The sequence below is a fragment of the Dasypus novemcinctus genome, chromosome 4 (assembly GCF_030445035.2).
Source record: "Dasypus novemcinctus isolate mDasNov1 chromosome 4, mDasNov1.1.hap2, whole genome shotgun sequence".
Taxonomy (NCBI): domain Eukaryota; kingdom Metazoa; phylum Chordata; class Mammalia; order Cingulata; family Dasypodidae; genus Dasypus; species Dasypus novemcinctus.
This window is the reverse complement of record NC_080676.1, coordinates 41357808-41385799: the sequence shown is the minus strand read 5'-3', so window position 1 is coordinate 41385799 and position 27992 is coordinate 41357808. Positions and strand designations below refer to the sequence as shown.

The 27992-nt window shown below is 37.2% G+C and overlaps 2 protein-coding genes and 1 non-coding gene across 6 annotated transcripts; 1 reads left to right on the top strand and 2 right to left on the bottom strand.

The window, feature by feature from the left end:
• Positions 1–700: 700 nt before the first annotated feature.
• MYNN (myoneurin) lies at positions 701–17574 on the bottom strand. 4 transcript variants are annotated; one of them, XM_004447928.4, is made up of 10 exons: positions 17486–17574; positions 16000–16104; positions 15407–15547; positions 14260–14556; positions 9376–10169; positions 8441–8600; positions 6555–6733; positions 5599–5682; positions 4478–4564; positions 701–2338 (listed from the first exon to the last, which is right to left on the bottom strand). In XM_004447928.4, exons 3-10 carry the CDS (start codon positions 15526–15528, stop codon positions 2076–2078), a joined length of 1986 nt encoding a protein of 661 aa, XP_004447985.1. In that variant the 5' UTR covers positions 15529–15547; positions 16000–16104; positions 17486–17574; the 3' UTR covers positions 701–2075. The 4 variants fall into 4 exon arrangements, with proteins under 4 accessions (XP_004447985.1, XP_058151236.1, XP_071070701.1 ...); XM_058295253.2 differs by lacking the exons at positions 16000–16104; positions 17486–17574 and adding an exon at positions 12625–12800 and having other exon boundaries at positions 15407–15466; XM_071214600.1 differs by lacking the exon at positions 17486–17574 and having other exon boundaries at positions 15407–16066.
• Positions 16560–16632, bottom strand: TRNAV-AAC (transfer RNA valine (anticodon AAC)). The gene has a single exon. It is a non-coding gene; the product is annotated as a tRNA-Val (tRNA).
• A 225-nt stretch (positions 17575–17799) lies between the features above and the next one.
• On the top strand, positions 17800–23207 carry ACTRT3 (actin related protein T3). Its single transcript, XM_004447934.4, has 2 exons — positions 17800–18193; positions 19161–23207. The coding sequence occupies exons 1-2, from the start codon at positions 17994–17996 to the stop codon at positions 20077–20079; spliced, it is 1119 nt and encodes a 372-aa protein (XP_004447991.1). The 5' UTR covers positions 17800–17993; the 3' UTR covers positions 20080–23207.
• The last annotated feature ends 4785 nt before the right edge of the window (positions 23208–27992 follow it).

Here is a 27992-nt window from a genome sequence, read left to right as displayed (position 1 = left end):
AATGATAATTGGTAAGTCAAGCCTTGTCAATTTAAAATGAAGTTATTTTAGCTAAGAAGCAGATAATGTGATTACGGAAAGCACAAAGAGCCCAAGCCACTCCAATCCTGTCAAATAATATGAAAGTAATAATAAATTTGAGGACTAATCTATAGAAAGGTAAAATGCTCATTACCTCTACATTAGAACAAATTTGGTAATTATTATCCTCATAGAATTATGACATCGCTTTAACAGTTACGAAAGAAATTTTGTTCATTTGATGTGTAGGGTGATGAAGATATAAATTAAACATATCATCTCCATTTCAACAGACTTCTTAGAGGCTCTCTCTTAAGGTTCTTTAATTTCTTTACATTCTAATAAATTTCTACTGAATTTAAGCCAGAAAAGATTAGCTGGACATTTTATACCTTTATGAATTGTATTTAACCCAGTGTATTAGGTTAATAAACATGTATAATTATATTTCTTAAATAATTAAATTCTAAATGATATGTATTATACAAATGTAATATTTCAAAACTCTTATTCAGTTAATCCCACTGGTGGCAAAATAATGTGAAAATGCCAAATGTGCTGTGAGGTGGTGACAATCTCTACAGTTTATAAGAATTAAACAGTTGTATTATATCCTGCAATTGGTTCCTAGAACTTGAACCCCATACAGAAAAATTACAATTTAAAAAATACTACTCAATTTAGAAAATACATAAACTTTATTACAGGTATAGTTTAAAGCCAAAGAACAAATAAGCCACAACCAATGCCTGGCAGTAATTAAAAAATGTCACTATGGTGTTTGATTAGCAATATAGGAACGGACTCTGTAAGACTGATAATTTCATGTCTAACAATCAGGCAGTGAAAGAAATCAATGAATGAGAAAAGTGGAATGGGCAAAGGTGGTAGTAAATATGAGGATAATACTGATTTTCTACATTCATTAAGAAGGAAAAGGATCATTATGAAACTACAACCAAATATTGTCATTTAATTTATAAAATGTTATAATGCAATTGCTTATAGAAAACTCAAATATAAAATGTTTAATAAACTGGCCTTCTAATAGGCCAAAATGTCTACTTATAATTGAAGTTAATTATATTAATTTATCAAATTCAGAAGTCAAGTGATTTAGAGTATGCTTTAAGTTTACAGGTAGAAAGTTTTTTTTAGAATTTAATATTCACTTCAAAAAGTGCCTAACAGGCATGAGAGAATTATCAAAAATTTTCAAAATTCAGTACATTTTCCTATCTCCAGCAATTTGGAGACCCATTAAAACATAAAACAAATTGAATCAAATTTTGAAACTGTCATTTGAGAAGATAAAAACACCAAATAAATATTTAAAATTCATTTTGAAAACACAGCATCAAAAAACTCAAACCAAAAATACGGAGCATTGGTTTCCTCCAGAATACTAAGTTCTAAATGAACAAAATTTTATATACAGTTTTCTAAGCTTTAATAGAAACATTTTTTTGTTCATTAGAAAAGTTACCTCTAACAGAATATATTAATAAAGAAATAGCACAATTCTTATTTAGTACCTAAATTTTCTTAGGCAAATATATGAAATTTTATCACCCCCTCCCTCCCCCCAGTTTATGTATTGGACAATAGGTCTTATAAACAGCAACACTCATGGCTGGCACTATCATGGATTATGCTTAAATTCTGAGGGGAGAAAAATTAAAATCCCACAAGCCAAAACTAAATCATGTAATCTGACAGATTTCTAATTTAATAAATGAAGAGCAGTTCTAAAATGCAAAATAAAAATCAGACTAAGTCCACTTTGAAAGAAAATAAAAATGATCCACCCAAAATAGTTCTACTGTAGTACAATCCATTCCTAAAAGAGCTATATCTATAGTTTAGACATAAAAGCTAAAATCAAAACAAGCATTGCACAGTTATGATATGGAATTAAGTGCTTTTACTTCAGTGAATGAAAAATAATGGTCACAACTGAAATGAATGGTAATTTAATATGAATATATTCACCTTACCAGAGACGTTTTATATTTACTACCAGAGATGACTCAGCAATTTCATATTCCTCACAGTCAGTATAACTGTTGTAAAAAAATCAACTGTGGATCTGAATACCCATTCACAGATGACCTCAACAATGTATCTGATGTAGGAGACTGATTCTCTGTAACAGGCAGAAGCATGTGGTGGTCCTCAGTCCCAAGTGGAAGAGCTAGTGGTAAAGTCATATCAGAAGGTTTCACATCCATAGTTTCTGATAAAGGACTTTTCTGTATGGGATCCTGTTCACTCAAAGTATGATCCTCTATATTGGAATCTAAAGTTTTGTCTGCACCTGAAATAGAAAGGGGAAAAAATTAACACTACCTTTAAAAAGCAAAACATACCAAAAACCCTGCCTAATAATCTAATTAATGTTCCCAGAAATTGCATTTCAACCTCCATACCTTTATTCATGCTGTTTCTCTTTGGTTCATATGCTCTCCTCATTGTCTATACAAATCCAGTCTAGCCCTCAAGGATAGGCTGAAACATCAGCTCCATTATAAAAATGAACTTAATCATTCTAGACCAGGGTAGCTGTATTTTATCTTTTTTATCACTCATCAGTTTTTCATATACTGCTTGGGACATCATTTATTGGTCTATAACATTTTACTCAGGTATGCCTTGAATTCTCAACTAGACTAAATTCCTCAAAGGTAAATGTCAAGTTATAATTCTTCAATTTCTTCAAGGTATACCTAACAAAGCTATATGTACGATATATACTCTGTTCTTTGAATGTATTGATGAGTACTCCATAATATTCTGTAAGTACAAGTTCAGAAGTATGACACGTCAACATATTTTTACAGGTGAGAAATTCTGCTCTACTCAAGGGAATAATTATTACTGACTAGAGATGTATTTTTGCCTTGTTTTCCACCAGTTTTAAAATGTTGACATTTCAAACTCAATATTCTAGTTAGACAAAAAAAACTAAATATTTACTTTTATAAAATTCTCTATATTCTTGCCAGACTACGCTACAGTTCAGACAAGAATACAGCTTGTGTTTTCTTGTCCCAATAATTATCTTCACAATGTTCTCTGTGCCTGGAATGAATCCTCCTTTACCACCTTCATCCTCTGAACTCTTCTCCATATTTCTGCCCTCTAAAAAATCTTTTCCATTACCCACCTCAGAAGGAATTAATCTTTGCATCAATGCTTTTGTGCCTCCATTATTCCAATGTGTAATTATAGTTATTTATTTAGATTTCTGGTCACTAACACCAGGTTGTAAGATTTTTGAGGTCAAGGATTATTGTTTGTTCAGCTTCCCATTCCCTGTATAATTACAGGACTTTACAGGTATTTGATAAATATTCACTGAATTAATGATTCAGTGCTGTTTGCTTATGTTTCTAACTTAATCCTTATGAGCAAGCTTTTCTTTATGCACTAAAGAAGACTCATTTTTTTCCCCCTAACCCAATAGAACAGAATCATAAGCACAGTGAAACTTTTTTGAAGATTCATTTTAACAATGAGCCTTAGTCTGGCTTTCCATTTTTATGCATTTTTAAAACATTTGGGGCAGTTTCCCTCTTTCCTCTTATACATTTCTGGGCTGGTGTTCATGATGCCCCTTCATCACAAATAACTACGGTAAACCCTGGGTTACCCAGACCCAGGTAACCCAGGTAACTGTATGGGGAACAGTGATATATACCTTGTTCATATATTCATTCATTCCTGAAACGATTCACAAATCAAGTTATTAAAAAGGGCAATATCAGGTAGCAGATGTGGCTCAAGTGATTGGGCTCCCACCTACCACATGGGAAGTTTGTGGTTCAGTTCCCAGTGCCTCCTAAAGAGGATCAGCTGGTGCAACAGGCAAGTTGACATAACAAGATGATACAAGAGACACAAGAAGAAAAATGTAGGGAAAGACACAATAAAGCAGGAAGCAAAGGTTCCCGGTGGTGAGAAGGACCATGCACTAGCGCAACGGGCAGGCGCTAACAAGATGACGCAGCGCTAACAAGATGACGCAACAAGAGACACGAGGAAAAACATAACAAGAGACACAAAATGTAGGGAACCGAGGTGGTTTAAATGGTTAGGTGCCTCCCTCCCTTATCAGTGGTCCCTTTCTGGGTGCCTCCTAAAGAAACAAAGAGGATAAATAGATGCAGCAAGTGTAAACAATGAGGGGGTGGGGAAGAGATAAAAAAATAAAATAAATAAATCTCAAAAAAGGGGGGAGGGGGCCCAATATTTTAAGTATTACTAGGAACTCAGCATGAAAAAGAAACCTAGAATGAAGTTGTTTGCAAATATAAAGCTTCTTTCTTCATACATGACTCACTAGTTGATTGAAATAGGTATCTAATTTTAATTGTTAAAATGTGCACCTTAACAGTTTAATAGCACACTCTTTAAATATAAGAGCACAAAGTTAAAAAAAAACAGAAACATTTACCAGAATGGACTTTTGTTTTGTGCTTTTTTAAATTTTTAATATCTGTGTACGAATTTCCACATAATTCGCAGATAAATGGTCTTTCTCCTGAAAAACAAGTTAAAAAGTTTAAAACCTCAAAATTTTAGAAGGTGCAAAGACAAAAATATCAATATCTTTGAGCAAAAAGCAAAAATTATGATACTGTTTAACTTAAATCACCATTTTAATCACTTCTTTCTAACATAGGTGAAATGAAACATTCTATATAAATAGGAACTCCTGTATTTTATGTAGAGCATCCCCATTTCAGGGAAAATTAAGCATTCATAACAGAAATGTGTTTTTAAACTAAAAAAATACAAAAAACTTTCTATTTTATTTCTATCCTACATTCAGTGAGTGCCAATTATATGCCAAGCCCTGGCTAGAGATATAGCTGGCAGGGGGAAGCCTAATTATGGTTTCTGATCTCAGAAAGCTCACAAAATATTGAAAGAATAAAATGCTACAAAATTTAAATTATTTTGAAATATGAATTGTTCAGTGCTTTATACTGTGAACTAAGGAGTGTGACAATATAGAAGTTGCCAATAAATTCAGCAAACCTCTAACTAGGTGCTCAAACTATTCTAAACATAAATTGTAACGAATAATTTTTAAAAAGAAAAACGTTACATTTTCAAAGTGGGGTTTTCCTTTGGGTTTTTTTTTTTTTTCTCATTTAGTATTCTCTTTATACTACTTACAGACTCCCTTTTGCAATAAACAGGTCAATATTAACATTTATTCTTAAAGCTTGTATACTATAAACACTAATGAGAAAATCTGATGTTATTTTGGTATTATCTATTTCATTTCTTGGTACAGATATGCAATTTAAGCCAAGTCATTTAAAAAACTACTGATTATCTGGCACTATTTCTTGAAAAATCTACACAATTCTTGATCAAACTTAATTCATACTCCAAACAACTAAAAGAACAAAATAAGTGATAAAATGTTGATAACTGTACATTAAAATATAGCTATAGGTAGAGCATGACTAGATACCATAAAGTCCATAATGGTTTAAAAGTCAAAGTTTACATAAAAAGAAATTAGAGAGAACAAAAAATAATACGTTCTCCCTAAACACAGACCTGTATGGGATCGAAAGTGTTTGTTGAGCTCTCCTGAGGAAATAAAACTTTTCCCACAAATACCACATATGTATGGTTTTTCACCTAGATGGAAAATAAAAGATAGCGAAGTGGTGTACTATACCAATATAATATTTATCAGTTACAAAGTATGATGTAAATTAAGTTGTTCTAAAATATTTCAATTAAAACCTCTTTAAATTGTACGTCAGAGGTATTTTCAGTGATCTGACAAATGAATATTAGTAATTATTCTATACTATTCATGTAACCTGATGCTTTCCATTCTGCAAATAACTCTTCTAGTAGAGATGAGTTGGGCAAGGGGGTTGATTTTTATATGATTTTAAAAATGTATTCATCAAGCCATATTTCAGCTCTTGCTACCTACTACTATATTATTAAAGAATAAAAGCACTTAGGAAAATTCTATTAAAAAGTGTATCCTACAAAACTGGCTGAACTCTATGAGTTTTTGAAATAGATTCTATTTGATTCAAAACTGATACTTTGTTTTTGAAGTATCTGTTTATAATAATTTGCAAATCTCAGCAGGTCTACTATAGGAAAACAATGTTTTAAACCAAACCCAGCTTCATCCCTTAATTTCATTCCACAGTTTTATCCAAAGGAAATGAAGCTCAAGAGTCTAAGGAACTTTTCTAAAGTCATAAAACATGTCTCAAGTATATACATTGTCAAAAAATTATCCCACTAATTTTAATGTATTTAAGTTATGAAATAAAAATTTTTTACCCACCTTGTATTATTCTATAAAATAAGTTAGTTTTAATATCTAATATTATGAGAAAATCATAAAGCTTCTAAAAGTGCAAGCATAGATATCTAACCATAAAGACTATAATCTATTTTCTATAAAGACCCCACTTTATTTCCCTTTTTCTTTTATCTGTAACAACCTTCCTTCTTTCAAGCAGTCTATGTCAAACTCTTACCTGTATGTTTTCGAGAGTGAGTGATAAGAGAACTAGAAACAGCAAATGCCTTCCCACAGGTATCACACACATAAGGCTTTTCTCCAGTATGCCTACGAACATGATAGGTCAATGTGCTGGCTTGTGCAAACCTCTGTCCACACCTATCACAGACATACGGCTTCTCTCCACTATGCTTCCTATTAGTAAACAAACACTAGATTAAATGCTGGTAAGTAAAACAATTTGGGGGTCAATCTATACAGATAAGCAGTTTTAGGACAATTTTTCATACAGTATCTTTTTTTTTCATCTTAAGAGACCAAGAATATATATTTAGAATTGGCAGTTTTCATTGGTGTTCACTGTTCTGAGAGCAGTTCAAAGTTTTGCCATCACCTTTATATGGTTGTCAGGTGAGTCATTATTATTGCCCAGTAATTATTCTTGCTAGTCTATTCACTTTCCCACTCTTTGATACTCTTTCCTCAAACCTCCAGTATCTGCTTAGCCATCTTCACTCTCAGCTGAAGTCCTTGCTTCTTACCTCAATAAGAAATAGTAAAGCAATCAGAAAATCTCCACTATCACAATTATTCACTTCCTGGCATCTGTACCTATAGTTTGTTTGCCCTCTTGTTAATTATAATGTGAGGCTGACAGTTCATCTGAACCTAACTACTTTCATTTACACACTACTGCACACTATGTATCCTATTACCCCCTGGTCAACTCAATGATAGCACTCCTGCAATTTACCACACCCTGCATTATCCATTTTCCCCACCCCATTGGATCACAGCATACAAATATACTGATATACACTTGAATTCTAGAATACGCCACTCTCCTGGTTTCTTCCTATACTGGCTGCTCCTTCCTAGTTGCCTCTGCTGGTTCTCCTCCAAATGGAGAACTCTTAAAGTTAGAATGCCTCAGTCCTTTGATCTCTTTTCTGTCCATATTCACTGTTAAGTGAACTCATCCAATGTTGATTTTAAATACCATCTATATGCTGCTAAATTTATATCTTCAGCTCAATCCAGTCCTTTGAACTTCAGACTTAAGGTAGCCAATTGTCTATCATACATCGCCATTCATATGTCTAATATTCATCTGAAAGTTAACATGTTCAGAACTGAACTCCTGATCTATCCCTCTTAAATTGTTTAACCCACAAACCTCCATGTCAGTTAACAGCAACGCCATCTTTTCAAGTACTCAGGACCAAAACAATGGAACCATCTTTGACTCTTCATTTTCATAATCCACAATCTGTCAGCAAATTCTTATGACTCTACCTTAAAAATATATTCAGAATGCAACTACTTTTTATGTCACTTCCTCCACTACCACTACCCTACCCTGGCCTGAGCTATCATCACTCTCACTTGAATTTTATCTATAGCTTCCTAACTTGCTTCCATTCTTTCAATCCTATAGTCCTTTCCTAATACAGGAGCCAGAGTAATCCTCTTAAAATGCAAGCAAGATCATTCATTCATTTCTTATCTCAAGAGTGAAAGCTTTACAATGGTATAGAAAATCTTACCCCATCAGGATGCCTGCCTTATTCCTATTGCCATTCTGATCTTATTCCCTAATATTTTCCTCCCTTTTTACTCCCTTCCGGCTTCCTGTGGTTCCTTGAAAAGTATTTTCTACAACTGATGTCAACTCAAGTACTGAATTATCATTTCTTTGTACAACTTGTTCTGTTATGGCTGTGGACAATTTATTTGCATCTAGGAATAATTCAACAGATGCATTCTCTAAAATGTCACTGGGATATGCTATGGTAAAACCACAATTAGAATCCTAGTGTCCTGAATTTTAATCCAGTAGTCTATTCTTAAGACTATGGTGAACGATGGACTAAAAGATCAAACAACTCATTTTTTTTTTACCTTGCATGAATCTTGAGATTGCTAGAAGTTGCAAATTGTAAATTGCATACATCACATTTATAGGGTTTTTCCTCACCATGATGCATGCGACTATGGAAGACTAGCTGGCATTTCTGAGCAAATCCTTTATCACATAATTCACATTTGTACGGCTTCTCACCTAAAGGAACAAGTAAATAAAATTTATATTTTTAAGGAAATATTCTATTTCAATTGCTTAAGCTGCATAAATTTTCAAGAGTTCGTTTACGGTACTAGTTTCGGTATTAGAAAATGTTAACTGCTAGAAATAAACACAAATAGTTTTCTTCATCCACTACTGAAAACACTGGGAAGAGTTAAAAGAAATTAGTGTTTCTCAATTCATAATGGTTAAAGGTAATCAATAAGAGAAAAACATACTGCATTTTAAAAAGCACAAATCTAAGGTTACCAAATGGGTACTCATACTTTACCATCAGAAAAAGGACATGCAAAATAAAAGTAAATGTAGAGGCTGAGAAAGGAAAATATGTATAATTCCAATAAATATGTTAAGAAATTGACGAAGTCTAGAAAGCAGGTAGTAAATGTGTTGGCAGAATGACTGAACTGTAATTTTTCTCTTAATTGGTTTTAATATCTTTGTCTCTGTTAAATACTTAGCAAGGTAGAACCAAATTTATCCTTATTTTAACTGTGCGGGAAATGGTAGCACATACATTGGGGCTTCTGGGCATCATTTACAATAAAACAAATAGCCCTTAAATACTTGGTTACAATTAGAAAGAAATTACAAAGAAATCTCAACACAAGCTAAATACTTTCACAAATACAAGAGCATACCAAATTTTGATCACAAGTAGTCAACATTTGCTATACTTATATGCTCTCTATAAAAAAAAAAGTTAATCACAGTATAATAACAATTTTTTCTCCCCACAAACCAATCTTACCTGTATGAGTTCTTACATGTGTTTTCAACTGGTTACACTGAGTAAATGCCTTTCCACACAAGTGGCAGACATAAGGTTTGACTCCTTTATGTATTCTCATGTGCCTTCGCAAACTGCTGGCTTCTGAAAACACTTTTCCACATGTGTTACACATTGGCTTGGCCTTGGAATACCTCTGATCCAGCTCTTCCCCAGAGCTCTCCAGCTCATAAGGATTCTTCACACTGGCTATATTAGACATAGAATGTTCTCTCAGAGCACAATTTGGCTGTGATTTTCCACGTTTCCGTTTCACTGTGATAGTTTGCACAATATCTTGTGCTGGAAAAGTATTTTCTACAACTGATGTCAACTCGAGTTCTGAATTATCATTTCTTTGTGCTACTTGTTCTGTTATGGCTGTGGACAATTTATTTGCATCTAGGAATAATTCAACAGATGCATTCTCTAAAATGTCACTGGGATATTGCACTGTTTTATTCTGCCCTGTTTTCTGGGAGTTGAAAGTCTTCTTCTTCTTTTTAGTTTGAGACGACTTCTTTGCTAAAGCCCCTTGTTTAGGATTTGCCTGAACTAAATCTGTAGAAACTTCTGATTTCTCCCGGTTGTTATAATCTCGTAGAGTAAGGAGACAGGTCTGTTGATTCAACTCAATGTTTCCAGTAATACTAGATATCTCTGTAGAAGAGGGATTAGCAATAAAAGCAAAATCTTCCATCTTTATTTTACATTTAGTGACCACCTCTTCCACTTTGAGATAGTCAGCAGCCTGATGAATTTCTTTAACATTCCAACTGTAAGGAAACAAGGCTAAATGACAATATTCTGATCAAGAAAAACTGTTTTTGAAACAGAGCGGCATGTAAACTTCAATGTCTTTTAAAGATCTATAATGAAACAGAATGCTGAAAAAGGCATAACTAATGAGAACAACAAATATATAAAAATCATTCAGAATAATGTTCACGTAAAAATCTCCAATTTTACAGAACTAAAAAAGATGAAAAATAATGACTATTCATAGCCACCTATGAACCACTACAATAAAAAAGTTAATTTTCTGGCTGTTTTAACACTTAGAACATGAAAATAGTTTATCAGCAACTTACTACTTCCATTCATCCTGAGGACTTTTCAGATAGCAACCAACTCATCTGGACTGGTAAGAGGGAGACTCTAATAGAAACTGTTTCTTACTCCCTTTCCCTGGTAACCTGTAGGGGACTTTAATTGTGCTTCTCAAACTTTTCTGTTCCTGTAAATCACCAAAAGATCATGTTAAAATGCACATTTCAATCCAGTAGGTCTGTAGTGGGGCCTGAATTTGTGCATTTCTAATATGCTCCCTGGAGATGTTGATGCTACTGGTCCACAGACCACACTTTGAGGAACAAGATTTTTGTTTTTTTTTTTTAATTTTTTTTTTGTTTTTTTTGGGGAATAAGGTTTTCAAATGTGCAAAGTTCTCTAGCAGTCCTCCCACTTTTTTTGTAATAATCAACCCAAGTTAGCTGGAGACAGATTGTCATAGTAGAGTTATGCAGAAAGTCTTAGGTCACCTTGTTCAACATCCAAGTCAATATTTACTGAATAACTACCATGTGTGGTACTGAAAGGGATATTAAGAAACACCAAATAATCCCTGGCCTCCCAAAGTTTAGAATGTAGTAAAAGTTTGCTCAGTTAATCTAGTACTGACTCTAGCATAATTGCCTGAATTAATTAGGGTAAGTGACTATCTTTGGGGGCTCCAATTTCCTTAGCTGTAAAATCAGAGACTGAGTTAATATTAACAATAAAAGCATGACCCTTTAATTATTTGAGGACACACAACACATATCCTCAAATAACCTTCCTACTTGCCCCTCCTTTTCCAAGTATTGCTTATTTCTTCAGGTAGAAGATCTCTTTTCCCTTTTCTATCTTCATTATATATTTAAGCCAAAAAAAAAACACCATTTTTAATCGTAGCTGATAACATTACTACAGTGCTGGTAGTAATGCCTTTATTTTTAAAAATAAAAAGGCCTAAAATGTGAAATAAAATAAAAAATAACTAGTTATAAACCTCTAAAGGTCTTTGAAAGTATCCTACAGCACCTACAAATCTCTTATCTCCTCATTTTCTAATCAAATCTGCTTTTCCTCAAGAGCCAACTGCATGCTTTCTTTTTATCACAATGGCTTTTAAAAAATAGTATTTTATTACAAACAAAACTATTTTTCAGGTAATTATGAGCTAGTTTAGAAACCTAACCATCACTTTAGAAAATATATTATTCTCTGGGAAAATCTACCCCAAGTTTCCAAACATATTTCGTATAAACTTTTAGAACATAATCTGAAAACTGGGTCTTTTCACCTAGTTAAGAAAACATTACCTAAGACCTTCTTTACTTATGGACTTTGGCTTTAATTTTGGAAAATGTAATGAGTGGTCTTTGTAAGAAAGTCAAGTCTCTATTTGCTAAGAGACAGCACAAAGCCCCAAATATAAAAACAATCTTATTCGTCTTTTATATAAAAATTTTTTTTGCATTACATAGCATAATCACTCTCCAAAAACATTACATTACATTCTTAAGTATTTTTATTGGTTTTGTTACATAATCTATTACAAAGTACAATAAATGAGAGATACCGACTAGAATGTAAATCAAATATACTCTATTACTTATTATACTTAACTAAAGCAGATGTTTTGGTTCTGAACTATAATTGTGTTTAGTGAGCCAGAAAAATGAACTACCAAAGATATAACAAGGTCAGGTTGCCTTTTAGATCAATACAAGTGGCATTAAGTCACATACAGATTGTTCAGTACTGAAGCAATAATTCATATAAATTATTTATTTTATAGACAGCCTGTAATCTCAGTCACAGTTAAGAAAATCAATCAGCATGTTTGCTTCAATAACCAATCTTCTGCTTTTGTTTAGAAACTAAGTAACAGTGCTTGCAAACTTGTTTTCATTTTTTGAACAGTCATTAAGACAATTTAATTATATTTTGTCAGGTATATGGCTAAATGCTTTACATGATCAGTTCATTTAATCCTTATGACATGCCTATGAAATCTATTGTAATTCCCACTTTACATACAAATGATGAATCAGAGATTCAAAGAAATTAAATAGTTTGTCCAAAATCACAGAGTGCTGCAACCAAGAAGTGACTTAGGCAATCTGGCTATTAAGCCCATTTAATTTTCTATTAGTCTGCTTTTTCTTAATCACTAAGTTGTACTACCTTTCTATTTTGATATAAATCTTCTCTTCAGTTCCAGCTCGACTCGAACAATTAGATCCCCAGTCCAGGAAGGATATGTACCAAAAAACAGTGAACAAAATATTGGTTCTTTGCATGATGGCTCAAAGAAAGGTGCTACTATGCAGTTTGTTCAAATCAATTCAATGAGATTTATCCTGGCATAGTTAATCAAGAGAGGAAAACTACTAAATTGAAGTCAATCAAAACTCACTGGTTTTGTGGTTAACTTTATATTAAGTATTGTAAATAGGTCAGAGGCAACTATTAAGTAAATTCAAATAATCTGTCATATGAGATTAACCTAAAACTCTGCTCTGTTCCTTCACTCTACTTATATAGAACTGACTCATGTAAAGATTTCATTATACCAATAGTATTTTTAAAAATCCCGAAATGGTATGAATGTTTCCTTTTCAAAAATATTAAGCAGCACCCTGATCAAAGCTTTTTTAAAAAATACATTTCCTGGGAGTACACTTCCTGGGAGCTTGAGCTCCCACTCCCACGTGGGAGATCCCAATTTCGGTTCCGGTGCCTCCTGAAAATACAAAAAACAAACAAGCAAAACAAATGGGAAAACCAACTTAGGGAAGCAGATGTAGCTCAGTGGTTGACTGCGGGCTTCCCACAAACAAGGTCCTGGGTTTAATCCCTGGCTTTCACCCAGTACCTCAAAAAAATAAAAATAAAATACATTTCCATTAGAAAGTACAGTGTAAAAAGGAGGAAAGGATTTTGCTTAATGTGTACAGGCATTTATCTATAGAGATCACCTCAAAAAGTATGAAAGAATATATAACAAAATGTTAATAGTGGTTCAGATTTTTTTTTTTTGCCTTTGCTTTTTTTTCTTTTCTATTTTTTCTCCAAGAAATGAGAAATTGATAGGGGAGGGGATACAGAAGAAAAAATAAAGGAAAAAAACTAATGTTCATTGGGAGGTGGGCCTTCAAGTAAATTTTTATTTCATCTTCACAGTTGTTATTACCATCTCATTTTTCTATATGGGGAACATGAGGCCCAGAGAGGATGCACCATGCTAATGGAGATATAGTGACTAACAGGCAAGCTCTAATTCCCTTAAGCAGTAGTACAGATACCTTTATAGAGAAATAAAAGGAAATGAAATTATTTTCAAGAATCAAAATCAGAAAGAGTTCCTGCATTTTGCAATTTATGGCTGAAAATGACAGCATGTTTAAATGAGCACAGTTCTTCCTTCTCCATCAACAACCCTACCCCCATCTGAATCATTTTAAGTAGCAATGGATACAGAGAAATACTACCAGAAGTATATAAAGACCAAAAAGCAATGGGAAACTAGAACTCAGAATTCATTGTATTTGATCTTCAAGTTTACATAACTAAAACCATACTTTGTTTCAGTAGATAAATGTGTCAGAAACAAAGCTTAACCTCATTATTTAATCTCATTTTTTTGTACTTATGAAATATACTGTCTATTCCAAATCAATAATGACTTCTTTATTTTAAAAAATGCAAAAACTATACGCATCAATATTTAAAGGCTCTGAGTTCAGTGACTGAATGGAAAAAATATAAATCTTTAAAGACTACTAATTTTTCTAACTGAAAAAAAAATCTGTACTTTACCTGTCAAGGTTTAAAGTTCCTGTGTATATAAACTCCAACAATTTCTGAAATCCATCAGCCTTCACCTGACTCTGATCGAGAAAGACATTGTTCTCAGAAGTGTTTCTGTATATCGCACCAAAATACTCACTAAATGAGGCAAGCACATTCCTATGAGCTTTAAACTGAAATTCTCCAATCACTATAGTGCAGTCGCAAAGAAAACCTGCTTCCCGTTGTTTGTTCAGTCTCTCTAAAAGGTGCTCACAGTGGTTGGAATACTGCATTTTTATACTGGAAAAGAACTTTACTCTTGTTCTAAAAGACAAAAATAAACAGTAAATCAGTAACCATAAGTTTTCATCAAACGCAATTGGTGGGGGGAAACGGGACAGAGGACACATCGTGAATAAGAATAAAGTTAGCTCTTATTTTATTCCCATAAAAATCCTTATAAACGAACATGGTTTAAAAGGCTGAAAGGATAAGTGAGAAGTGAGACTGTCTATCTTTCGTATCATCTTGGCCAACTAACAATCCTTTGGCCATGTCAATAAATGTTGATGACTGAAAACACTTCCACAAGCTGAAAAAAGCACCGCAAAATTTTACGCCTGCATCAGTTGAGCCCTTGAGTCTTTCAAGTTCAGCAGGTATATGTTAAGCACAAAATTAACGAACCACTAAGATATGATCCCTTGAAGACAGCTGGTTAAAGGACAACGTATGGTTTCTTTTTTTTTTCCAATTGCTTTCAAATCATCGAAACCTGTTAGCTTCCGAGGCACAAACACAACCGATCTTGAACAGATGCCCGAATGACAGAGAAGACAGACGGCGAAGGGTTGTCAGAGCGTCTGTCACTCGCCCGCGGGAGGCCACACCCCCTCCTCTCGCGGCAGGATCGGCGAGTGACAACCAAAGCGGGTCCCTCCACGGCTTCGGTCGCCCAGCCCTCCGCTCAGCTCCCACTCCCGCGAATTCCCACAGCACAATTCCCACAGCAGTGGTTGTGGCCAAGGCCACTTATAGGGGCTGCCACGTCCATGCTTTCCACATTAACACCTTCGCCCGGACCCGCGCTCTAACTCCAGGTAGTCTGACCTCCGATGGCCCAAGATCGGGAGATAGCAGGAATGGCGGGCTGAAGAGTGAAGACGAAACTCACCGATAGCAACCAAGGGGAAACAGTTTCTTCACTCTCTCTCCGCCATCTTGAGAGGACGTCACCGCGCCACACTCCGCCTCTCCCTTCTTCCTCACAGCGGCGTCACGTCCGGCTCCGGGCATTCCATGGCAACGCAGGAGGCTGTGGAACAGGAGGCCGGATTCCCGCCTCTGCGCGGCGCGGAGGCCCACAGAAATCCCGCGCCCCAGCAGGCCAGCGATCCCGCGAATCAGGAGGCGTCAGGGGTACGAGAACTAAGTTCTCGATCCCTGCGCCCTGCCATCCTCTCATTCTTAGCATTCTGGTCGGCCCTACTTCTGGGCCGAGAAAGGGCAGCACTGCACCGCGCGGGCCTCTTCCAGGAGCTGAATTGTGCACTGCATGCTGGGGATTGTAGTTGCTCGTTTGCTCCCATCATTCTTCCCTTCCTTGGGGGCCCACGAGTAGAAACAGCTGCTTTGTGTACTCTTGGGCTCTCGTCCATGGGAGATATTTGAGCAGATCTTTACCGTTTGCGTACCCGAAAGCTCTTGGGCGCCCCTGGGTTTTGTTTGCATCGCCCAACTGTAGCCCAGTTTCTGGGATACCCTTACCTCACCAGGACTCTGAGACGCACGAAAGCGGAGCAAAGTAGCTGGATCACTGGGCATGCGCACCCTTAGAGGAAGGTGGGCTTAATACCGGAAAGGGTTTTGCGTCTGGAGAAGACAAATTTTAATACGTTTGATTACACCGAGTTCAAATTTTGTATAGGGAAAGAAAAAGATTCCAGTTATCTCTATAATATATAAAAGGTGCAAAAACAGTAAAACAATCGTGTTGAAATGTTAGGTTGGATTCCTTTCTAGTACCCACGGGCACCATAATTCTCAGAAAACCAAATTTATGTTTCATCTCTAGAAAAATCACTTTCTAGTCTGTTTTTTTTTTTTCAGTATCGGATTGCGCCTAGAATTCATTTATTTAAAACCTGGTCACTTCTTCCATGTGGAAAGCGTTAAATAAAAACCTTTAGTGAAGGAATAAAACCTTCTCCAAACCGAAAGTTTCGGTTGTCAAAATTCCACGAGTTGCTACCCAGGTTAGGTGTTTTTAAACCAGGAAATTTGAAAACTGTAGGATACCATTATTGAGAAACCAAGGAAAATGTAGCTGTTTCCGCCCGGTTTCGAACCGGGGACCTTTCGCGTGTTAGGCGAACGTGATAACCACTACACTACGGAAACTGTGGTATGGAGGTACCTCAAACTTTGCCTGATATTGAGGTGACAACAGGCAGCTCACAAACACTTAAAAATCAAATAGAATTAGCAGTCGCTTTAACAAAAAAAAAAAAAAACCGGAAAAGAAAAAATAAGCACACACTCCACTGAACAATGCTAAAAATATTTAAAATGTTTGAATCCAGGTGCACTCTTTCAAAGCCCCGTGGGTACCGCTGAAAAATCAGGCAACCTCTAGTTAGCCTTCGTTTGGATGTACCCCCTTCTCTGAAAGAGAAGTGTTTTCCCCCACACTTCCCGCCCCGCCGCCGCGCTTAAGAGACTTCGGCGCTAGTTGTCGATCTTAAGCCTGCAGCTCGCGGGTCTGCGAGTCCCCGCCGCCGTGGCGGCGCACAGCACCAAGCCCAGCCTCTGTTATTTAGCAGATCCTTTCAGCCTCGGATGAAAAAAATGTGTAAAGCTTTTGAATTCCCTCCTTTTGCTTCTTTAAAACAACTGGATATTCTAATTCGTATAGCTGTTTTAAAATCTTCTACAGGGTGTGCAAAGTGAAGGAGAAAAAAACAAAGCAGATACCGAAATGCAGTTTTTGGAACGCAATGTATTTGAATTTTTCAAACTTCAACTTCATATAACGTAAGGAACTCCACTTTTCCTATAAAGAAACAAATACGCCCTGATGCTTGATAAAAAAGTCTATGGAATGGAAATGAGTTTCCAGATTACACCAGGGACTGATTAATCGACAAGATTGCTAGTGGAATGTGACAAGCTACCTTTTTTTTTTTTTTAAAGAAACTAGAGGAAAGAAACAGCAAGAAAGACAGCACGGCCCAGCATACAAAGGTAATAATACCAATATTTAAAATCCTGGCATTCCCCCCCTTCTCTTTTTAGAAGTTGACGAGCACTTCAGAAGCGAAGACAGTGCCTCCTCTGGCGGCAACTTTCCTCTGTCAGATACCCCTTCCAAACTTCAAGGGCGCATTTGGAACTTCCCGCAGGTCCGGGACCAGACACTCGCTAACCATAATTCACGTGCTTTGAGAAATAAAACTGTTCATGGCTCTTGGAAATACTGGAGAAATAAACTCGTGTAGGGTTAGGTATTCCGGGATTCCTGGGGGAGCCCTAGCCGACGCCAGAAGCCGTCGCGGGTAGGGCCCGCGCTCTCCCGGCCTCCCGCGCCCCAGCCGGCTGCAGCCCACGGCGGCCGCGCCGGGGCCTCTGTGACGCGGCGTTCTAGGCCGTCGGCGCCCTGCACATCACTGGGGCCTGGTAACGAAGCCCGGGGTGCCGCGTCCGAGCACTCTGGGACCTCCGGGAGCAGCCCAGGGCCTGTGCGCCGCGGCGGCGGCGGCGGCATGAGCTTCTACCAGTTACCGGTGGTGATCGACAACGGCTCGGGAGTGATCAAGGCGGGCCTGGCTGGGTGTCGGGAGCCGCAGTTCGTCTACCCCAACATTACGGGTCGCGCCAAGAGCCAAAGCTGGGCGGCCGAGAGCGTGCAGGAACTGCTCGTGGGCGACGAAGCCCAAGCTAGGCGAGGCTCGCTGTCCATCAGGTACCGCCTTTTCCGGCTCGGGGCGGCCGGGGCCAGGCAGGAGACGAGAGGCCTGAGGGGCAATCCTAGAGGAGAGGGAGGGACGGAGCGCCGGGATGAGGGGCGCAAGGGTGAAAGGTCAAAGAAGTGGGGGCAGGAAAGGCTCAGCCTGCGGGCTTTATTGCTAACGAGTGGGCCACAAATCTCCGAGCGTTGTATAATGCTCCCTTTATACAAATCTATTCAAACGTATAAAAGTTGTCGCTCATAAAATCCAAGTTTATTTAAGAATGTTACTTAATTCGTCATACCATTTGTCATTACGGTAATTTTCTTCAATTAATTGTTATTAAAACTATTTCTACAAAAGAGAATGAGAGAGATGATAGGTTAAATGAAAATCTGAGTTATCTGGGTAGGGATATATTGAAGTTCTCCACACTTTTTTTTTTTTTTTTTGTATTATTTTTCCAACTTTCCTGTAAGTTTGAAATTATTTCAAAACAAAAAGTTAAAACAAACAAAAAACCTTACTGTGCAAGGTGGGATTTGAATACAGGCAACCAAAACTCACCAAAGCATTGCATTAGCTTACTTCATGTGAGGGAAAAATCTTTCCTGATGCCTGACTTTTCTACATAGACGGGCCCATTCTTTCCTCTTTATACACACACAGGTATATTTAAAAAAACAAACAAACAAAAAACCCAGACATCTACTATTGTGCTATTTATTATGTGGAATTTCCAACTTTTTTTTCCCATAATATCATAAAGAGTTTCACAAAGGGAAGAGAATGTGGAAAGCAACAAAAATTGCAGAGGCAGATAGCTGTGCTAATTTTTTGCTGTGAGGCTTCCCTGAGAAGCTGTGGTAGTCACTGCCCATAGGGAATACTGGTAATAAATATGGGAATTAACCCAGCTTTGAGGAGATTAGAAACTTGAAAAAAAGAAGACTGCCACTTACCTTATCACTTTCCCTACAGCTACCCAGTGGAACGTGGTCTTGTTACTTCTTGGGGGGACATGGAGAGCATGTGGAAGCATATCTATGAACAGAATCTGAAGCTAAAGCCCTGTGATGGCCCAGTCTTGATTACAGAACCAGCACTGAACCCACTGGTCAGCCGACAACGGATCACTGAAGTGTTTTTTGAGCACCTGGAAGTTCCGGCCTTCTATATGTCTATCCAGGGCGTGCTGGCCCTCTTTGCTGCTGGCTTTACAACTGGCTTTGTGCTGAATTCAGGTGCTGGGATTACCCAATGTGTGCCCATTTTTGAGGGTTACTGCCTGCCTCATGGTGTCCAGCAGCTAGATCTGGCAGGCCTTGATCTCACCAACTACCTCATGATGCTGTTAAAGGACCACGGCATCATGCTGCTTAGTCCTTCAGACAAAAGGATCGTCGCAGATATTAAGGAAACCTCTTGTTATGTGGTTATGAACTATGAAGAGGAAAAGGCCAAGAAAATGGAAAGTTTGGAGAAAGTTTACCACCTCCCTGATGGAAATACTATCACGCTCCATGATCAGCTGTTCCGTTGTCCAGAGGCCCTCTTTTCTCCACATCTCATGAACCTTGAGGCCCCTGGCATTGATAAGATGTGCTTCAGCAGCATAATGAAATGTGACATAGATCTGAGGAATTCCTTTTTCTCCAATATTATCCTTTCTGGGGGATCAACCTCTTTCCCTGGTTTAGACAAACGACTAGTAAAGGATATAGCAAAGGTGGTGCCTGCCAACACCCCTGTGCAGGTTACAGCTCCCCCAGAAAGGAAAATATCCGTGTGGATGGGAGGTTCCATTCTCGCATCCCTATCTGCTTTCCAGGACATGTGGATCACTGCTGCAGAATTTAAAGAAGTTGGGCCCAACATAGTGCACCAAAGATGTTTCTGAAATACAGATAAAATGGTTAGAGGAAAATGTTTTGAGTATATGTGACAGAGAAAACTTTGGATGTTATATGATTCTGGGAGAACAGAAAATATTTCAATTATTGGGATGTCCATGTCTCTGTTGCATTTCTATAATGGGAGAAAATAATGGTGAAGCAGTTAAACATCAGATGTTTATTGAGTAGAACCAAGTTAAATGCTAAAGGAAACACTTTTTGACCATAAAGAGTTAACATTCTCCTTGGGGAGAGAGCAATTCGTGGGGAAAATATGATATGTGCCAGATAGACAGATTTAAGCTTGTTTAAGTTTAAGGAAAGAAGGTTGCTGTGGTGAGGAGAGATTTCATAGAAGAGGTATGCCATCATGGAGGGGTGACATTAGGATGGGAGGGGAAAATAAGGGCAAACATAATGGAGTGGAAAAGGGGCTAGAGATGAGAATGAATGAACAAATACTTAGGGCACAATTAGATTGACATTGTTAAAATGGAGAGTTCACGTGGAACAGAGTAAACTATGACTAGGAGGTAGATTAAGGCCCAGGAATGGAAGGCAGTAAGAGTTAAATGTCCTATAGGTAAAGGGGAGCAACAAGACTTAAAATCCAGAGACATAAGGAAAGTATGTTAAGATGAATGTGGTGTGTTTTTTTTTTTGCAGGATAAACTGGACTGGAAAGGGCCTGGAGAGTTGATGATCGTTAGGAAGCTTACTGAGATATGAAGTACTCATGTCCTGTACGCAAGATTATAGGCAATGGGATTTAAAAAGTTTATGAAAAATTGACAGGCTTTTGTAACCAATTAGATGAATAGGAAGGGGAAAGAGTAGTCTGAGATGACCTGCCTAGCTGAGAGAATGGTGGCAGTATTGACACACAACGCAAAGTGTTTAGTATCTACTCTGTGCAAGGCACTGTGTTAAGGGTGATGAGTGCTAAATCAGGACTCAGATCCTGCCCTTAAGAAGCCATCCAGTTAGAGAAGGTGACATACCTAAATTAAAACAGGGCAAGGTAGAAAGTATTTAGTGTCCTAAGAGAAGTATAAAATTTTCTGGAAGTTCATAGACAGGAAAATACCATTTAAGGAACTCAAGGAAGACTTTCTGGTAGATTTGGCTTTGGGACTGGGCCTGAATGACAGCTGGAATTTAAACCTAATGGAGTGCCCTTCCCTTCTGAATTGAGGCACATACACGGGTTTAGGTCCAGACCCTGCCACTTACTAGCTGTATGATTTTAGCAGGTTGTTTAGGCATTTTGAAAATGAATGTCCTCATCAGTCAAATGGGAATGCTAATTGCTGTTCTGTCTCATGGGTTGGTGTGAGGTTCAAGTGAAATAATGTTCCTAAAGGAACTTTAAAGCATAGTAAAATATATTATTTTTTGCTTATAAAATTATAGGATATACCTGCCCAGCTCAGATGCCATTTCCTCCGTGGAGTCAATGTGTTCTCCATCACATTATATTATTTGTATTGTATTGACAACTTAATTCATGCATCCTTAGCTCTCTCCCTTACTAGGGATAAGTTGTCCAAAGATAGGAGTTGTTGGCTTTTCCTTTCCATCTGTCCTCTTCCTTCATATCTTGTGTGGTGCCCTCCCAGTAGGTATACAGGAATGTAGAATTGACTAGAAGTAGATTCTTTGCAGAAGGATCAGTTGGGCAAAAGCACAGGTATGCAAATAATGGGCACCTCCAAGGAGCAAGTCATTCAGTTTGGCCCAAATGAAGCATTTGTGAAGAGGTGCATTTTATCCCTTGGCACATGTCTCCCATTTTAGTGACTGTAGCAAGATGAGATTGGAGAAAATACAGAAAATTATCTGAGGGCAGTTTGAACAGGTGATTCTCATTAGATCCCAGATCACTGTAGTGAGAATATCTGAATCCCTCACTATAGCATTCAAATATATAGCACTTTATACATATCTTTTTAAATGAAAATAGGGCTGACCATACATTACCTAATTTAAACTGCAGCATCCCAAAGAGATGGGCAAGGAAAGTTATTAATCCCATTTTACACATTAGGAGATCAAGACTTAAAGAGATTAAGAGATTTAATTATGAAGAGATTCCAGAATAACTTGCTCTGGTAGGCAGCATAGAATTTTTAACCACAAGCTTTTAGTTAACTGAAAAACCAGCCTGTAAGATTCTGGACAGACTCTAAACTTCCTTGGAGTCATAGATGATCCTTTTCAAGTAATCTAAGGAAATGGACTAAAAGGCTGTGAAAAAAATCTCGCATTTTCCCTATCTTTACAATCCTCATGAATCAATTGCCTTAATATTTTACTTTTCTTCTCTCAGACTGAGCAGCCAATAATGACAATTCTACATAGTCCACCCAATTGAACAAGAGGTCCATCTTTTTTTTAAATTAGAGAAGTTGTGGGTTTACAGAAAAATCGTGCCTAAAATAGAGTTCCAATATATTACCCTATTATTAACACCTTGTTTTTTATTTTTTGTTTTTTTAAGGAGGTATTGGGGATTGAACACAGGACCTTGTACATGGGAAGCAGATGCTCAATCACTGGCTACATCCACAACCCTACAACTTACATTTTTGTGGTTCACTTATTGCAATTGATGAAAGCACATTTTTATAATTGTACTATCAACTATAGTCCATGGTTTAATTTTGGGTTCATCTTTTTGTGTTCTGCAGTTTCATGAATTTTTTCAAACTTAAGACTTGCTTTTTCTCAGATATCTTTTTTTTTAAAAAGCAGTTTTATTGAGGTATATTCACAAACTGTACAATCTATCCAGAGTGTATAAGCAATGGCTTTTAGTATAATCACAGTGTTGTACATTAATCACAAAAAATTTTAGAACAATTTCATTACTCCAAAAAAAAAGCTCCACACCCTTTAGCAATCACCTTTCAATTCCTCAGTCCTTTCCCAGACCTACATAACCACTAATCTAATTGTCTTTATTTTTTTAAACAAATCAATTTCATTGGTACATATTAATAAAGTGTACAAATCATCCAAAGTGTATAATCAGTGGTATTTGGTATAATCACAGTTGTTCATTCATCACTTCAATCATTATTCGAGCATTTTCATTATTTCAATAATAATAAAAAACAGATAAACAGGAAAATTCTTCACCTCTCAATCTCTCTCTGTTCCCCCTGCTGTACATAGCTGTTATTTCTGGCTATTCTTGCACAATTATTTATTTATAAGAAGTTTTATTGAGATATGTTTACATACCATACAATCTATCCAAAGTGTATAATCAATGGCTTTTTGCATAATCACCGTGTTGTGCATTCATTATCACAAAAAAATTTTAGAGCAATTTAATTACTCCAAAAAGCAAAACTACACACCCATTAGCAGTCACCTCGCAATCCCTCTATCCTTCCCCAGCCTTACATAACCACTAATCTGATTTCCTTTATAAACTGATTTATATTTATATTTTATATGAATGGAATCATACATATTGTATGATTCCCCCACTTAGCATAATGGTTTTTTTTGGTCTTGGTAGATATCAGCATCTTATAATATTAATGTATATTAGTTCAGTTTCAAAGAAAAATAGTCTTAAATATGCAATTTTCCCCATATTCATATTTCACATGGTATTACTATGCTATACATTCCCCTTTTACATTTTTAAGCTTTCCTTTTACTAATATGCATGACCTTAGACCTTTCCTTTAAACCACTGTCATACCCATACAATAGTATCACTAGTTACAAACATTATATTTTGCTTTCACCTTTTCCATTCATTTCCAAAGATTAACACACGCCCTTTTTACCAATTCTGCACAAGTTAATCCTCACACCTTTATTCTCTAACCTCATTCTATTTTCTGATGATCCATATTCAAGTTATTAACTCCATGAGATTATACAATATATCTAGTTCATAGTAGTGCAATCACACCGTATTTGTCCTTTTATGTTTTTCTTCACTCAATGTCCATCGGGCTTATCCTTATGTTGTCACATGCTTTACCACTTCATTTCTTCTTACAGCTGTATAATATTGCATGGTGTGTATACACCACAGTTTGTTTATCCATTCATTTGTTAATGGACAGCTGTGTTGTTTCCAACTTTTGGCAATCGTGAATAACACCACATTGAACATCGGTGTGCAGATGTCTGTTCGTGTCACTGCTTGCAGTTGTTCTGGGTATATATCCAGTAGGGGTATTGCCGAGTCATGTGGCAAATCTACAGTTAACTTCTTTAGGAACTGCCAAATAGTCCACAGTGACTGTACCATTCTACATTCCCAAGAACAGTGAATAAATGCACCTATATCTCCATATCCTCTCCAACATTTGCAATTTTATTACTTTTAATAGTGGCCTGTTAGGAAGTGGATTTGGCTCAATGGATAGAGCATCCATCTACCACATGGGAGGTCCAAGTTTCAATCCCAGGGCCTCCTGACCCATGTGGTGAAGCTGGCCCATGCGCAGTGCTGATGCACTCAAGGAGTGCTTGCCACACAGGGTGTCCCACACATAGGGGCGCCCCACGTGCAAGGAGGGTGCCCCATAAGGAGACCCACCCTGTGCAAAAAAAGTGCAGCCTACCCAGGAGTGGGGCCGCACACACAGAGAGTTGATGCAGCAAGATGACGCAACAAAAAAGAGACACAGATTCCTGGTGCTGCTGACAAGAATACAAGCATACGCAGAACAACACACAGTGAATGGACAAAGAGAGCAGACAACTGGGAGGGGAGAGGGGAGAGAAATAAATTTTAAAAATAAATAAATCTTAAAAAAAAAATAGTGGCCTGTCTAATATGTGTGAAATGATATCTCATTGTAGCTTTGATTTCCATTTCCCTAATTGGTGATGTTGAACTTTCATGTGTTTTTTTGCCATTTATATTTCTTTGGACAAATGTTTAAGTCTTTTGTCCATTTTTCACTTGAGTTCTTTGTCTTTTTATTGTTGAGTTTAGTATCTCTTTATAATGGATAGTAAGTTCTTATTGGTTATATGATTACCAAATATTTCCTCCAGTTGAGTCTGCCTCATTTTCATTTTTTTGACAAAGACCTTTGAGGTGCAAACGTGTTTAATTGTGAGGAGGTCCCATTTACCTATTTTTTTCTTTTGTTGCACTTTGGCTGTAAGATGGAAGAAACTACCACCTACCACAAAATCTTGAAGATGATTCCCTACATTTTCTTCTCATAATTTTATCATGCTGGCTTTTATATTTAGGTCTTTGATCCATTTTGGGTTGATTCTTCTATAGGGAGTAAGATAGGGGTCCTCTTTCATTCCTTTGGTTATGTATATCCAGCTCTTCCAGTTTGTTGAAGAGACTGTTCCATAATACAGACTTGGTAGGTTTGCCAAAAAAAAGTTGGCTGTGGAGGTGAGGGTTTATTTCTGGACTCTCAATTCTATTCCACTGATGGATGTGTTTGTCTTTATGCCAATGCCATGCTGTTTTGACACTGTAGTTTTGTAGTAGTTTCAAGATCAGGCAGTGAAAGTCCTCCCACATTGTTCTCCTTTTTTGGAACGCTTTTGACTTTTGGGTGCACTTTCTGTTCCAAATGGATTTGGTATTTGCCTTTTCTATTTCTGTAAAGCAGGCTGTTAGAATTTTGATTGGTATTGCATTGAGTCTATAAATCAGTTTGGGTAGGATCGACATCTTCATGATATTTAGTCTTCCAATCCATGAACACGAAATGTCTTTCCATTTGTTTAGGTCTTCATTGACTTAGCATTGTTTTGTAGTTTTCTGAATATAGGTCCTGGTTATTTGAGTCTTATCATTGCTATTGTAAATGGAATTTTTTTCCTGATTTCTTTCTCAGATTGTTCAATACTAGCATACAGAAATTTGACAGTTTGAGATTGTTTGTGAATCATGAAAAGAGAAAGACTATGTTTGTGGTGTGGTGTCATACCCTTTGATTGTATTAAATTCAGCGAGGGGCCTCTGATTAAGTTTACTTGATAAGATCAATTTAGGGTTTCTGATTGGGCTACATCAGTAAGGCATAACTCAGGTTGAGTCTCTGTGCCCTTTGTGGGTTGATATAAATGGAAATTCAAGAAGACACAGGGGAAGAGAAAGAGCTCTGTCATTTTTGATCATGGGGCCCTGGGGAGAGAGGAGTCATTTGCCTGATAGCTACAGTTGACCTTGGGAAGAGAGCTGAGACTGAGATAGATAGCCCAGAAAGAAACAAGCCCTATGCCAGGAGAGAGAGGAAGGCCTGAGAAATAAGCCATATGCCAGGCTGCACCTAAGAGAGGAAGCCTAGAGGGGAGAGATGAGCAATCATCTTGCTTCAACATGTGGCAACTGACTTCGGTGAGAAAGCGACCTTGAGTTGGACTCTTTAGGTCCTTGTAACTGAAGTTTTTACCCCCAAATGTATACCCTTTTAAAAAGTCAACCAATTTCTGGTACTTTAATCAGCACCCCTTTGGCAGACTAATACAAGAAACATTATTGATTTTTGCATGTTAATCTTTGTGATGGTTAGGCTAATGTGTCAACTCCACCAGATAATTGTACTCAGTTTTTTGGTCAAGCACACACTGGCCTAATTGTGATACAAGGACATTTATGGACTTTAGTCAATAGTGAGTTTATTGCATAGATGGCTGATTACATCTACAATCAACCAAGGAGATTGCCATCAGCAGTGAATGACCATTTTATCAAATCAGTTGAATGCCTTTTCAGCAATCAGAGAGAATTTTCCAGCTTGACTTTGGACAGCTAATGTCTTCTGGCAACTCATAAAGGATCTTCATGAGTGCCTCTTTTTTGCAGCCTACCTGTGGAATTTGGATTTATACATCCCCGTGGTCACATGAAGGAATTTTATAAAATCCTATGCTATTTACAGATATCTCCTGTTGATTCTGTTTCCCCAGAGAACCCTGACTAGTACAATCTTGTATCCTGCCACTTTGCTGAATTTGTTTATTAGCTTAAGTAGCTTTGTTATATACATTTCAGAATTTTCTCAGTATAGGATCATGCCATATTTGAATAGTGAGAGTTTTTACTTCCTCTTTTCCTATTTGGATGCCTTTTATTTATTTCTTGTATAATTGCTCTAGCTATAACTTCTAGCACAATATTGAATAACAGAGGTGACAGTGGGCATCCTTGTCTTGTTCCTGATCTTAGAGGGAAAGCTTTCACTCTTTCCCCATTGAGTACAATGCTGTCTATGGGTTTTTATATTTGCCCTTTATGGTATTGATGGATTTTCCTTAAATTCTTATCTTTTGAAGTGTTTTTTTAATTATTATTAAGAAAAGATGTTGGATTTTGTCAAATGCTTTTTCTGCATCAGTCAAGATCATGTGTTTTTTTTCCCCTTCAATATGTTAATGTGGTGTATTAAGTTATTTGATTTTCTTATGTTAAACCATCCTTGCATACCAGGAATAAATCCCACTTGGTCATGGTGTATAATTCTTTTAATATGCTGTTGGATTCTATTAGCTAGTACTTTGTTGAGGATTTTTGCATGTATGTTAATTAAAGACATGTAGGGAAACGGACTTTGGCCCAGTGGTTAGGGCGTCCGTCTACCATATGGGAGGTCCGCGGTTCAAACCCCGGGCCTCCTTGACCCGTGTGGAGCTGGCCATGCGCAGCGCTGATGCGCGCAAGGAGTGCCGTGCCACGCAAGGGTGTCCCCCGCGTGGGGGAGCCCCATGCGCAAAGGAGTGCGCCCGTGAGGAAAGCCGCCCAGCGTGAAAAGAAAGAGCAGCCTGCCCAGGAATGGCGCCGCCCACACTTCCCGTGCCGCTGACGACAACAGAAGCGGACAAAGAAACAAGACGCAGCAAATAGACACCAAGAACAGACAACCAGGGGAGGGGGGGAAATTAAATAAATAAATCTTTAAAAAATAAA